The sequence below is a fragment of the Eupeodes corollae genome, chromosome 1 (assembly GCF_945859685.1).
Source record: "Eupeodes corollae chromosome 1, idEupCoro1.1, whole genome shotgun sequence".
NCBI classification, from domain to species: Eukaryota; Metazoa; Arthropoda; class Insecta; order Diptera; family Syrphidae; genus Eupeodes; species Eupeodes corollae.
The window spans coordinates 159,448,166-159,461,708 of NC_079147.1; the positions used below are offsets into that span (position 1 = coordinate 159,448,166).

Genomic DNA, 13,543 nt, shown 5'->3' on the forward strand with positions numbered 1-13,543 from the left:
GAATAAGTATTACAAATATTAAATTTGTAATGCCTCAATAAAGAAAAATATACTTTATACAGCTTATTCGTTTTTCCAACGAACATTTAGTTATGTAAGTCCTCTGAAGCAAAAAGCACCAACATCTTTGAATTCAAAACAAATTCCTTTATTATTAAAGTAAAGTAAATCATAAATAATTTTGAATAAAAATGATCCTAGTCAGCAAAGAAACAATAGAATATACAATATATACAAAATTACAGTATAGCTCAAAATAAATAAACAAGTTTTTTGCAAAAAAGATTATTTTCTAGATATACATAGAAATAAATCTAGGCTTCAATTTGACCAACTTTTATCATCAAAAACTTTCGATGATAATGCGTGTTTTTGACATTCTTTCTTTTCGGGCGTGTGTATGTATTCACAAAAGTATATTTCATCAAGAAACTAAGGGTAACATCATCGCCTGGTTTCAATCCTTCTTCAGGTGTGAAGTTCAATTTAATTGTTACGTTATTGGACTTTCTCCAAGTGGTGAATCTATAAAAAAAATAAGAGAAACAACATAGAATAAGAATTTCCAATTCGATTTTTTTTGTTTTTTACTTTGGTTCCTTTCGTTGAACTTTTATTCGAAGTCGATCATTCGCCGTTCTTCTTCCTTGGTTAGCAGTTTCATAATGGTTGTGGTCATATGGTACATCGTTGGGTTAGTTAGCTTGAGGATCAATTCAGTGGACGTGCCAGGCTTCAGTGGCTTTTCACAACGCACAAGCAGAACGTCTGGCACATGGTAGTTAGCAAACAATTGAATGCGATACTTGATCGATCCTGGATGGCACTCCGGCTTGATGACATTGTGTTCGCATTGTCGACAACGCAGAGATCGCTTCTGCTACGAATAGAGGTTGTTCACTGTGAATGGTTGATCGGCAGGTTGACCATGACGCTGCTGAATTGTCGTGACTATAAAAAAATTAATTTTCATTATATAAGGAAATCTGAAATGGAAGTTGACTTACTTTTTTTGATGTTGATTTTCTGTGTGAAAATCGATGGATTTAATTCGCCGACATTGTCAGTAGCTGCCGAGAGACTGATCTGAATCTGTTTGGCTTCTTGGGGGATTCTTGTCGGGCCAGATCATTTGCCTCCGAATGATTGACACCGTTAAGCCAGTGCGATCCTTAGGAGCAAAATGAATGGATTCGTTGTAGATTTAAAATTTGAACTCACTTACAGTCAGGGTTGGACATTTTTTGGAGTCTTCCTGCGATTGTATTCTTGTTTTGTTTGCGTCTCTTGCAGAACTGCAGACTGGTAGTACTCTTTACACCTAGAAGATGAAGATTAAGCTAGTTGACTACGATATGAATGTTTCGATACGTACTTACACAATTGATGGAGAAGGGCGTCAGCGGTCGACTATTACATGGCAAAACTTCCACTTGCATCATTGACTTGGTCGTGTTGTTTCTAATGGTTTTGATCATAGACACACCATATGGTGTGTCTATGGTTTTGATGGTGACACCTCCGCCGTCAACACCTGCGGCAGCTATTGCAGTTGAGAAGTACATACAAAAACAATGGGCAGTATCTGTAGTTAAAAACATTGATATTATTTTGTTAAGAGAAATATAATATATACAAAAAACTTACCTGCAAATCAGCGCCTTGTTTGGTTTGCTTTCCAAATTACTTAAAGGAAATTGCTTCCTGCATTTTGGACTATCTAAAATGAAAAGAAAGAATATAAAATAAATCCATTATTGTTGCACCTCCTTCACTGCAATTTGACTTAATTTTTATTCAATGAAGTGAACTTGTATATACCCTCTTCATTATAAAGAATTTTGGTCTGAAAAATATCAAATTATATTAAAAATCAAAACAATTAACAAAAACTTACTCTAAAAATCCGAAACCCATTGTTTTGTTTTGCAAAATTGATTGTCATTTTTGACAGGTCACAAAAATTCCATAAGTTTCTTTTAAGCCCAATCCCCCATTTTGCTTTTTTTTCTCCACTCACATGAATTCACCGATAGAGAATTTGTGAGAGTTCACCTCGAATTTGGGAGAGTTCACCTCGAATAAAATTTGAGGGTGTTTCAGGTAGGACGGGTACCGGTCTTGGAACTTTACTTCACTAACCTCTACCTTCAGTTCATTGTAAAAAAAACTATCAAACACATTATTGTCTACAAAACACTCCTCAGGCAAGCTACAAATCCAGCACGATTTGTATTTTGTATTCATTCATTCTTCCAATTTGACAAGGAACCCTTTTATACAAAAGATCAAATGAAATTGTGCAGAAAATAAATAATCCATGGAGTAATAAAGTTCAGCTTTCAGTTAAATTAAAAAAAATATCATCAATTGTCATCGTGACATAAGTTCACTTTACTTGATAGTTAGGGAGATTTTTCTTGAGTAACTTTCCAGTCAACTTTCCTTAATTGAAAGCAATTTTTTGGCAGCTGGCCAATCAGATACTAGAAACTTGTCTTACTTTCAAGTCTCTTGTGTTGTCTGAACCTGCCCAATAACGCGTTTTCTGTATCTATTTAATATTGTTTATAATGAAATTGACCTTTGTATGAAAAGAGATTGTTTTAAGAAAACAATTCTTGAAATACATATGTAATTGATTGTAAATACGTATGTATTTATATCTTATTAGCTTTATAATTTTGTATTAATTTTGTAATCAGCAGACCTTCGATCAATTGATGAAATAAATAAATGAAGATTCGTCGAATAGAAAAGTGGACACTTTCAAGTTCAGGATGACTTATGTCACTAATTGGAAGCTTTGAATTAAGAGCAAACTGTGCTGCAAGCAAATTGAGCGATTCTTAGGAACAGAAAGAAGTTTGAAAGTTTTATGAGAGGGTGAAAGGGAATTCACAAGTTCATGAACCTCGAACCAAAAGACGCTTGAGGATATGAAAGGACCACTTCTGCTCACTTTAGTTAAGGATTTTTTGTCTACCTAGGCTCTTGCAAACCGCTGTTTCCTTGGGCCAAGAATTGAATAGTAAAGCCCTCTTGCGAGCGACCAAAGTGTTGATATATATCATCCCTGTCCTGATATATGGTACCTATGCATGGACTATGTCAAAACCGGATGAACTTTTCATCGTGGAAGACACGGATCAATTGGCGCGCATAAGTAGTAATTGATCTCACCTAACTTGGAGTGCGCAACTGGAGACATCTATGTACTCGTACCTACAGCTGAGCTATATGGAGAACTTTGTTGGGTGAGGGCTTAGTTCACACACGATTGTACCGCCACCTTAAGTAAGTAAGTAAATGTCCAAAACGAATTAAGAATAAGACTCAGTCATTATATTAAATTTACTTTCAAAACATTCAACTCTAAAAAGAAAAGCAAAACGACAATACTTTTGATTTTAAATATACTTTGTTATAATTGTATTTATTTATTTTATATAATAAGAAGGAATTGTACATCATTTTATTTATTATTTAGTAAAAAGAACAATACATTTATATAAATATTCATATATTCTTTATTATAACAATACAAAAAAAAACATATAAATAGGTATAGGTACATAAAGTTTTGTAATTAATTTAATTTAAACTTAAAATAAAATGTATGTAAATAAAAGAAATTATGCAACAAATTTATTAAAAAGATTAAGAATTCTTATTTCTTCATATAAAACCTTGTTTACACATTACATAAACTATTGTAAAATGTTTAATATACTTTTTAGTTCTCAAAAGTATTGACGATTTTAAATGGTGAATTTATAATAGTACCTAATAAGGTGTTTTGGAATGGAGACCTGTAATGAACCTGTTAATTTTGAGCTCAATCATCATGAACAAGAGAAATCTTTTAAAATTCTTCAATATTTTTAAGGATGTTCTCTTACTAATTCATATCCAAAACAATTACAATTTAATACCCAATCGAATTTGAAATTGGAAGAATCCACTTATAATAATAATGGTAATAATTATAAGAATGAATTCACAAAAAGAGTTTAACTTCTTACTAGATCGGCCCTAAAAATAATAACTACTACTAGTAGATTACTCATTCGGTTTATTACGATGAGTGCCCACAGATAATGCAGCGTTGGAAAGAAGAATGAAAACTACATTGCATAAGGAACAAAAACATCACTACGCGAGTGTTTCTTTAGAAAGTCAAACAGAGCCAACCTAGTCCAGCCGGACTTCCGAACAAAACAAGTTAGCAACATGGAACAAATTGATTAATGGATGAGCAAATCCCTAAGCGGAAAGCTTATAAATGCCATAAGCCAGCCCAATGTCAACATAAAAACGTTTAACTGGTTGATTGCTCAGGAAATATGTTGCCGAAAACCGAACGGCACATGATCGCCAATCAGTAATATCCACGATTTAGTAGAACCAAATAATATCTGGGTGTTTACTTTGCATTTTTCTGGCAATAAATACAAGCAAAGACATGGCTCAATAGCAAAACTTGTCCTTTCTTTCCAAGGTCATGGAACCGCTGATAGATTTCCAGCTTAAGGAATATCTTGAAGAACGGAAGCTTCTTAATGACCGGCAGTATGGCTTTCGTTGCAATAGATCCACTAGTGATCTCATAGTTTATCTCACCGAACAGTGGAACAAACCTTAATATCGTTTTGGAGAAAGTAAGATTATTGCACTTGATATTTCAAAACAATTTGATAGAGTTTGGCACCAAGCTCTCTTATCGAAAATCTGATATCCACAAAATAAACGCTGGTGTGCCCCTCTGCTCCGTTTTATCTCTTTGTCTGAAACTTCTAACTCACTTAATTGTTTCGCTGATGACAGTACCCTCAGCTTCTCATATGATAAGCTCATTAAATTCTGACCTTGACAGCATTGTCCAATGGGAAATCAAAAACCGTGTAGATTAAATGGTTCGCAAACTCGATGCTGTCCACTGTCACAAAAGCATAACCTTCCCCCAATGCCAATCCATGAGTGGTACTTTCATCGAGGAAACCGAACAGCTTTCAGTCCTATATGCATTACAAACCACTTGTTGTTGAGTGATCACATATTTGAAATCGCCAAAAATCCTGCTAAGTGTTTAGGTTTTCTCAATTTCCCAACTTGCGCAGCCACAAAACTCATGTGGCCTTTACTGGACTAAAGACTTGTTATCTCAAAGCAGACTTCATATTAGCTCCCTAATAGGTGTCCTTACGGGTCACTGTCTTATAGGCAAACACGTAATACGACTTGGTGTAGCCTCAAACGACTTCTGCAAGGGCTGTATCGACGAGGAAAAAGAGGAAACAATCTCTCACCTTCTTTGCACTTACCCTGCTCTTTTACTAAGACGCAAACTTTATCTAGGATACTACTCTTTTGATAATCTCAGTGAACTGGATAAAAAGGATATCAAATATCTTCTTTGCTTTATAAAAAGCTCAAAATGGTTCGACTAGTAAGAAGTAATTCTCTAGATTCATATGGTATCACAATAGGCCTTTTCTTTTGGCCTAAGTGTGTGGATTCTGAATCCACAGCCACTTTAACCTAACCTAACCGGGTGAAGCCTGGTAAACTAGCTAGTAGATCTAGAAAAATGAACGCGACATTCAACTAATAAGTTACGACGAACCGCTCTTGACGATCTCATTTTCCTCAGCGACGCCGTTTAGTAAATGGACACCCATTGCTCAAATTCGTCGTTCAGTCGCTCAAGGCGTGGCCGAGGTCTTATGTTTGTTATTGATTTGAGCGATTTACAACCATTGTTCAGGAGTAACTCTATTCACTATGAGATGACAAACCAGAATGGCCAAAAAAAAACAAACCCTCATAAATTATTAAATTATAATGATCAAATGTTAGACATGTATATTCAAGAGGACAGAAGCGTCCACAGGTTTTTTTTTTTCTCAAAGCCCCCTCTGTCTATCGACTCCTACTCTCACCTCCCCGTGGTAAACATCGGGTGCCTATAGTACTTCAACTGGAGATCGGGTTCTAACCCTTATTTCGGCAGAGGACGAATTCTCGAGATGGAATCAGCGGTGGCGTCTACAGTTCCAGTAAGGGTGAACCACTTAGTGAACACCTTATAGGGCTTCTTCGACATATTCGGAGCTCTTGAAATTGTACTAAGGATCTGGCCCTCCAGGTTGGGGGTTTTGCCGTCAGGGCAGCAGTGCTCTGGCTATGACATTAAAATTGTCTTAGGAGATTTTAATGCCAAGCTAGGAAGAGAAGACATCTTTGATGGCATAATCGGGAGATACAGCCTGCACGACACCACCTCCGACAACATCGGGGTGAGACGTTCTGGTAGCAAGTACGAAGTTCAAACATCTCAATATCCACAAGGGGACATGGAAATCTCCTCATCAATCAACTCGCAACCAGATTGACCACATTGCAATATATACAAGACACTTCTCCAGTATGATATCCGAACTTTTTGAGGGGACAACATTGACTCGGAGCACTACCTTGTTGTAGCCAGGGTACGGCTACGGATATCCCGATCCAAGCCAAAACAGGGAAGTACTGTGAGAAGATTCGACGTTAGACCTCGCAAGAGACTGCCATGTTCTATTCCGATCGAGTCTCTAATAACCTTTTAAGGAGTCCTATGCTGCCTGCATTAAGCATTGAAAATCAATGGCAACATTGCCTTGCAGCCATCAGAGATGCCGCCTCTTAAGTGCTAGGTTTCACACGGCCACTACAGCGAAACCTCTGGTTTGACGACGAATGCCGACAAGCGAACGCAGCGAAACAACAGGCATACAAAACGGCGCACAGATGGACCAGAGCTTCTCGCGAGCTCAACGAGCAGAAGAGAAGATAGAAACACCGCCTTCTTAGATGGAAACAAAGAGAACACGAGAAGCGCGATCGAGGAGATAGAGGGATGTCACAAAAGGAATGGGGTTCGTAAATTTTACCAAAAGGTAAAAAAAACCTCCCAAGGGCACCAGCCACGAACCGAAGCCTGTATAGACGATCAGGGGAACATCGTAGTAGAACAGGAATCGATGTTGAGAATATGGAAAGAACCACTTCTCCAAATTATATAATGGCGATGACAAACCGAATTCCGCTGTAAGGGAGATAGAACCACTCAACCTCGGCGACGCAGATCAACAATTGCGCCTACCCGACCTTGACGAAGTGAAGATAGCTATATCTAAACTTAAGTCAAACAAAGCTCCTGGAGCTGACGGCATCGCTGCCGAACTATTCAAAGCAGCAGACGATGACTTGGCAGGGAGCATGCACCAACTCATCTGCAAAATACGGTCGGAAGAAAGCATGCCCGATGAGTGGAATCTCAGCATAGTATGCCCGATACATCAGTCTTCTTAAAATTGCATATAAGATCCTCTCTGCCGTATTATGTGAACGTCTGAAGCCATTCGTCAACAACCTGATTGGTCCTTATCAGTGTGGCTTCATACCAGGAAAGTCCACTATCGACCCAATATTCACACTGCGGCAGATCTTGGAAAAAAAACCAGGAATTTCAAATCGATACCCACCATCTCTTTATCGATTTTAAAGCCGCGTATGACAGCATCCATAGGGAAGAACTCTACAGAGCAATGTCTAGTTTTGGCATCCCTGTCAAACTTATCCGTTTGTGCAGAATGACGATGAAGAATGCACGCTGCTCTATCAAGGTCGGAAAAGATCTTACCGATGCATTTGATGTCAAAAAAAGTTTTAGACTTCTTCAACATCGTCCTAGAAAGAAATGTGCAAAACTCAACCGTCAACACTGGAAACACGATCTTCCAAGGGTCCATCCAATTACTCGGATACGCAGATGATATTAACATAATTGGAAGATCAAAGCGTGATGTCAGTGGAGCGTATTTAAGCATTGCTAAGCGAAGAAGATGGGGTTAGTGGTCAATGAGGGCAAGACCAAGTATATGCTGTCATCAAAAAAGGACACTGAACGACGACGTCTTGGACAAAACGTCACCATGGACAGCTATAACTTTGAGGTAGTTAAGGACTTTGTCTACCTAGGCACCGCTATTAATGCAGACAACGACACCAGCGCTGAAATCAAACGAAGAATAACTCTTGCAAATCGCTGCTTCTTTGGACTTAGAAGGCATTTAGAAAGTAAATTCCTCTCTCGAGTATCTAAAATCACCATCTATAAGACACTCATCATCCCGGTTCTCATTTATGGCTCTGAGGCCTGGACCCTATCAAAGAAAGATGAGAACGTCTTAGGATGCTTCGAGAGAAAAATTCTTAGGGTGATTTTCGGTCCCGTACGCATAGATGGAGAATGGTGGAGAAGATATAACGACGAACTGTAGAATTAAAGTCCAACGGATTAGATGGCTAGGTCAAGTAGAGCGAATGGACATCAACACCCAGCCCGGAAGGTCTTCGAATCCAATCCCGAGGGACGGCGCAGTAGAGGAAGACCGCGACTCAGGTGGGTGAAGACCTCAACCAACTTGGAGTGCGAAACTGGAGACAGCTAGCTAGGGAACGAGCTAGCTGGAGTCGCATGTTGGTTGAGGTCTAGGTCCGCCCGGACTGAAGCGCCACCTGAATTAAGTAAGTAAGCATAAATTATTAATAGATTGAAAACCACACTTCTGAAAAACCTTTTATAAGCAAATATTGATCTCTCATGAAGAAACTTTATTAATAATGTAAACAAGATTTAACTTAATTTGGATACAAACAAAAACAACAACTTTTTTTCAACCAATAAGCATAGATTAAGGCAACTATTTAGTAAAATTTAACATTTAATTGTTAGTAGCACATCATTTTCATAAGATCTTTTTATGTGTTCAAGGAGGAGTTAATATTTTTATAATTAGAAACCACACAAATAAATATTTAGTTTTATATTTAACTGCATTTTTTGTGTGAAATTAATACGAGAAGGGAATGTTTGTTTTGGTTTAAAATGCATTTCAAAGTTGGTGTGAAAAACGGCTCCATTCGATAGCATAATCCGGTCGAAAGAAGAAACAAAAAAGTCTATAACTTTCATTAACAGAAATGTTTTCCCAAAAAATCTAAAACTCCTGCAAATGGCGTCCTTAATTTGGGACTAGGCTTAAATATTTTAGCTTCGATATAAGCTATGGAAGCATTTGTTGCCATTTGTAGTAACGAATCTTCTACGACGGGACTGTGAATAGGCCGATTGTTTCTTCTTAACCAACAAAGAGTTCGTTTATGTTAAATCATTGAAAGTAAAATAACAGTAAGCAAAAGAATAATAAATGATTGAACAGAGAAAAACTGTTTTAAATTAAATAAATTATATTTACCTATATAATAATGTATATTGTATATTATAAGTTATTTGTTTTTGTTTTATTTGTTAGTGTTTTAAATATAATGAAACAAACGGGAACAGGGATTAAAAGTTAATACTCAAAAACACATAAACATACACATACAAGTTATGGATAAAAATTGTTTCATATTTTTGTTTTTGTATCCTTTTAATACAGGATTGGTTTTGAAGAGGAGGAAAAAACAAAACGAAAAAAGAAAAGCTATCACCTGCTTTCGACCTGTTGCTCATCATCCATCTATTGCTCTCTTTTTATAGTTGCTCATAGATCCCATGAGAAGAGATGATGCTTAACAAGCATATCCCTTACTCCATCTTTAAGTGGTTGACTTTCTTTTCCTCGTTTGGGCGGCAACTCCCAGTCAGGATTCAAGTTGAACGCAAACTGTGACAGGATTCTCAATTCACACTTGATCTGAACCCAACCGGGAGAATAGACAAAACTCCAAGTGTGATACCATTTTTGGACGATTTCCACACACGAACAGAGCACCTCCAGCCACAGATGTAGCACCTGTTCGTTGAGACCCAGACAAATGAGACTACGCAACTTCACGTCCATTTGGGCATGAGCATCGTCGTGGCTTTGGTTGACAGCTTGAACACACCGATAAAGGAGCTCCTCGGGTGTGAGGACCTTGCCATCCTCATCTAATCGATACGTTTTACATAGCACCAGTCGGCTGTAGACCGAATCAAAATCCTTTTCCACCTCACGGGTGGCGGCTTCTTCTATGAATAACCACGGATGGCAGGGTCCACCGAGGAAAGTTGGGCGCTTCATGCCATGCTCGAGGACCTGTTTAATTGCTGGCGCTAGAGTGCCCCGCACCAGGTCTGTGACAGTCTCTGAGATGGCATCATCTCCCGCCGAGGTGTACTGTTTGCTTCGCTCATCGAGCAGCTCCACAAACTTAGCCGGAAACCAACCACGCAATCCATTTAACTCTCCCACCCAACAGTGCTCATCCTTTTGACTGATGATGGTGATGATGTCATTTTTCCGGAATCCCAACTCATCATCGTCGTGCCTTTCAAAGTCGTGCAGAGCTTTAGCTCTTCGTTTGCGGGTCCGCGCCACATTTATGAAGTTCTCATGATCCTTGGCGTGACTATCGCTGTTGTATTCGGCAGTGAGGCGGATGTGCGCCTGCAATTTAGGCTCGATGGTAAGAAAGTGGCGAGCAACTTTTAGAATCGCTTCTCGAAGATCCACTAGAATCTCCGTCTGGCGGATGTTTTTGTTCTTGAGTTCATCTGGCTCAGTGTCCTCACCGCCACGGAACAGCAATGTTTGCAACACGGACTTAGTTCGTTTGACTTGTCGCCTGGCAAGTTGCTGCTTGGGTAGATTTGGAACCGCCTCCGGATTGCCCACCAAACCCCCTTGGTCGGCCATCAGGTATGCTAAGTGCCGTCGGCGATGGGTATCGATGACGGTCTGGCTCAGAGAGCCCCCAACTTCGAGGGCATTGCGGAACAGCACCTCAACATCGTCCACTTCTCCGGGAATATCTGACAATGAGTTGAAGATTTGTGCTGAGTTCTCCAAGCGCTGTAAGTCTTCTGTTTTGATACGCAGCATTCCCAGCGTCAACTGGAACAGGACAATCGAACCTTCATAAAAGAACCAATCCCAGATGCGGACGAGGATTTTCATATGGACTACATTGGCGAACAGTGTCAGAAACCAGTGCAGTGTTATCAGCGAGAGTTCAATGTCATGCTTCTTAAGCGTCTCATCGACGGATGCCAGATAGTTAGCGATGAGTGTTTGCATCACACGTTGATCGGCTTGAATTCCCAAAAGAGTAGACGAATAGTACGATGCAGGCAGGAGATCCTCCACAATGGTTGCCATCATCCAGAACGCATTTTCCTCCTCCATGAACAGCAGCAGACAGGCGGCGATAACTCCAGTTCCCTGGCAATAGCCAATATCGGGAAAGAGCCAAGCGATGCCACGTAGAATTCTCCGTAAACGCGGAATTCCAGTGCCATGAGGGTTGCTGAAACAAGCATTGGTGGGAAGTATTCGCAGCAAATCTTTCTCTATCTGTTTCGATGTCATGAGTGCGTCGTTGCCCGAGGCTTTTATGATTTCCTGATACGATGTTTCAGTTTTGATTTTCTTCTGCAGAGCCCCAGAGAGTCTCATCCACATCTGTGGACGTAAAGAGTGAGGTATTCCATCGCGGACCATTTGTCGCAGCTTTTCGGTTCGTGGCAGGACAACATCGACATTTTCCCACGTCAACTCGCAAGCTTCTTTGTTGTGGGAGAACTCCAAGTGGGCAATCCATTGCTTTCTCTGCTCCGTATCCTCCACAAACGGAATGCCTAGCAATTTCTTAGAACTCTGTTCGGGCCCATCCTCCTCCTCCACTCGAAATCCGAACTCATCAAATCGATAATCAGGCTGGTCATTCGGACCCGCCTCGCATTCTGGCTGTCCCAGCTTGGCCAGAATTTCTTGTGGCCACATCGATGGTGTGAGTGCAGAGAAGGGTCCTCCAGGGTTCGGTCGCAAACCGTCCACAACACTCAACTCGTCGATTAAGTCTGGTAAATCGTTGTCTTCTTCCGAATAATTGAATTGCAGCTTTTTCTACAGACCGAAGAAAGTGTAGGCGTGTGAAAAACGCTACCATATTTTAGGTCAAAGATAAGGAAAAACTTACAGCATGTTCCTCACGGCCAACATAGCCCTCATGGTCTCGAGAACCAAATATAGACTTTGCCATTTCCATTTTTATGAGTTCAATAATAGATTTTTAACTGAACCAATATTAATTAAACATTTGATTTTAGAGAACTTTTGTTTTTACAATAAACAAATAAAAGTTTTACGTTATCATTTTTTCTTGCTATGACATCTACGATAAATGTCAAAAGTCATAAGTCGTCGAGACGTCGACGTCAACTTGTTGTTGTTGTTTTTAAAAAAAGGGAAATTTTTATGAAGTGTGATTGGGTGCGTTAAGAAATGTAACTATTTAAGTCCCAAGCAAACCAAAGCGGTCTTGGACAAACCTTAAAAGATTGACCATAAACTCGAAGCGATTTGCACTGCCACTGGTGATGGGGATAAGTGGTAACGTCAAGACGTGTCTGGAATTGAGTTATTTTGAAAAACAGGGACACTACATATAAAATGAACGTTTGTGAGATAGAGAGAAAAGACTAAATTTCAGAAGACATTAATTTCTGGATTATAGGAAATTCTAGAAATCCAGAAGTCAAGATTATAGTGAAGAGGAACATATTATAGCATCCTTGACATCTATGTCAGTATTGTAAGAATTATACAAGTGTAACATAAAAGCTTCACATTTCTCCTTTATATTTTGTTACTATGTTACATTTTTAACGTTTTGTTACACTATTTTCAAGAACTTCATTGCAATTTTCTTTTAATTGTGAATTGTTGTTGTTCGCGATAGTATGGCTCAAGAGGTGTCCATTTCAACTCGTCGTCGTGCCCAACAGTTGCAACTGTCACGTTCCTCGTTGATGAGCATTATTCATAAAGACTTGTATTTACACGCTTACAAGAGGTATTTGACTCAAGAACTAAAACCACTTGACCATTTTAAACGCCGTCAATGGTAACAGTGGATAATCTATTTTCTTATATTTTCTTAGAAAATCATTTTCAGTGACAAAGCACATTTCCACTTCAGTGGATTCGTCAATAACCAGAATTGTTTTGGACGAATGATAATACAAGGGTGATTAACGAAAAACCAGTGCACTAACAAAGAGTGAATATTAGGCCCATCAGACAGTTACTGTAAGTGGAGTTCACTATAGTAAGATGACAATGAACTTTTTTTGGCCCAAATTAAAGATTTATGGATATGTGGTTTTAAAAGGACGGTGCGACTTGCCACCCAGCAAACAAATTCAATTCCCATATTATCTGACATGGTGGCGATGCATAGGTCATGTGTTTTGACATCGTAGGACTTCTTCTTCTTTGGGGTTATTTGAAAGAAAAGGTAAACTTCGATAAGCCATCAACAATTCAAGACCTTAATTATGAGATAAATCAGCACATTGATTTCCTTAAAAATTTGGACCACCGCAATTGTGCAGTCGAGGTCTATTTAAAATCAATATTTGCCAACTTTATTTGCAAGATTTTGCTTACATAAGTGAGATACCTTTTCGAATTCAAATGCATTTGTAGTATATTTATAGAAAACT

The 13,543-nt window shown here is 38.9% G+C and overlaps 1 protein-coding gene and 1 long non-coding RNA gene across 4 annotated transcripts; both read right to left on the reverse strand.

The window, feature by feature from the left end:
• Positions 1–350: 350 nt before the first annotated feature.
• Positions 351–1,978, reverse strand: LOC129940725 (uncharacterized). Of its 3 annotated transcripts, none has more exons than XR_008780745.1 (5): positions 1,898–1,978; positions 1,648–1,846; positions 1,008–1,585; positions 592–951; positions 351–525 (listed from the first exon to the last, which is right to left on the reverse strand). It is a non-coding gene; the product is annotated as an uncharacterized LOC129940725 (long non-coding RNA). The 3 variants fall into 3 exon arrangements; XR_008780746.1 differs by having other exon boundaries at positions 1,008–1,171; positions 1,226–1,585; positions 1,648–1,971; XR_008780744.1 differs by having other exon boundaries at positions 1,648–1,971.
• Positions 1,979–9,279: 7,301 nt separating this feature from the next.
• LOC129938633 (small G protein signaling modulator 3 homolog) lies at positions 9,280–12,237 on the reverse strand. Its single transcript, XM_056046301.1, has 2 exons — positions 12,016–12,237; positions 9,280–11,942 (listed from the first exon to the last, which is right to left on the reverse strand). Exons 1-2 carry the CDS (start codon positions 12,082–12,084, stop codon positions 9,597–9,599), a joined length of 2,415 nt encoding a protein of 804 aa, XP_055902276.1. The 5' UTR covers positions 12,085–12,237; the 3' UTR covers positions 9,280–9,596.
• Between the last annotated feature and the right edge of the window lie 1,306 nt (positions 12,238–13,543).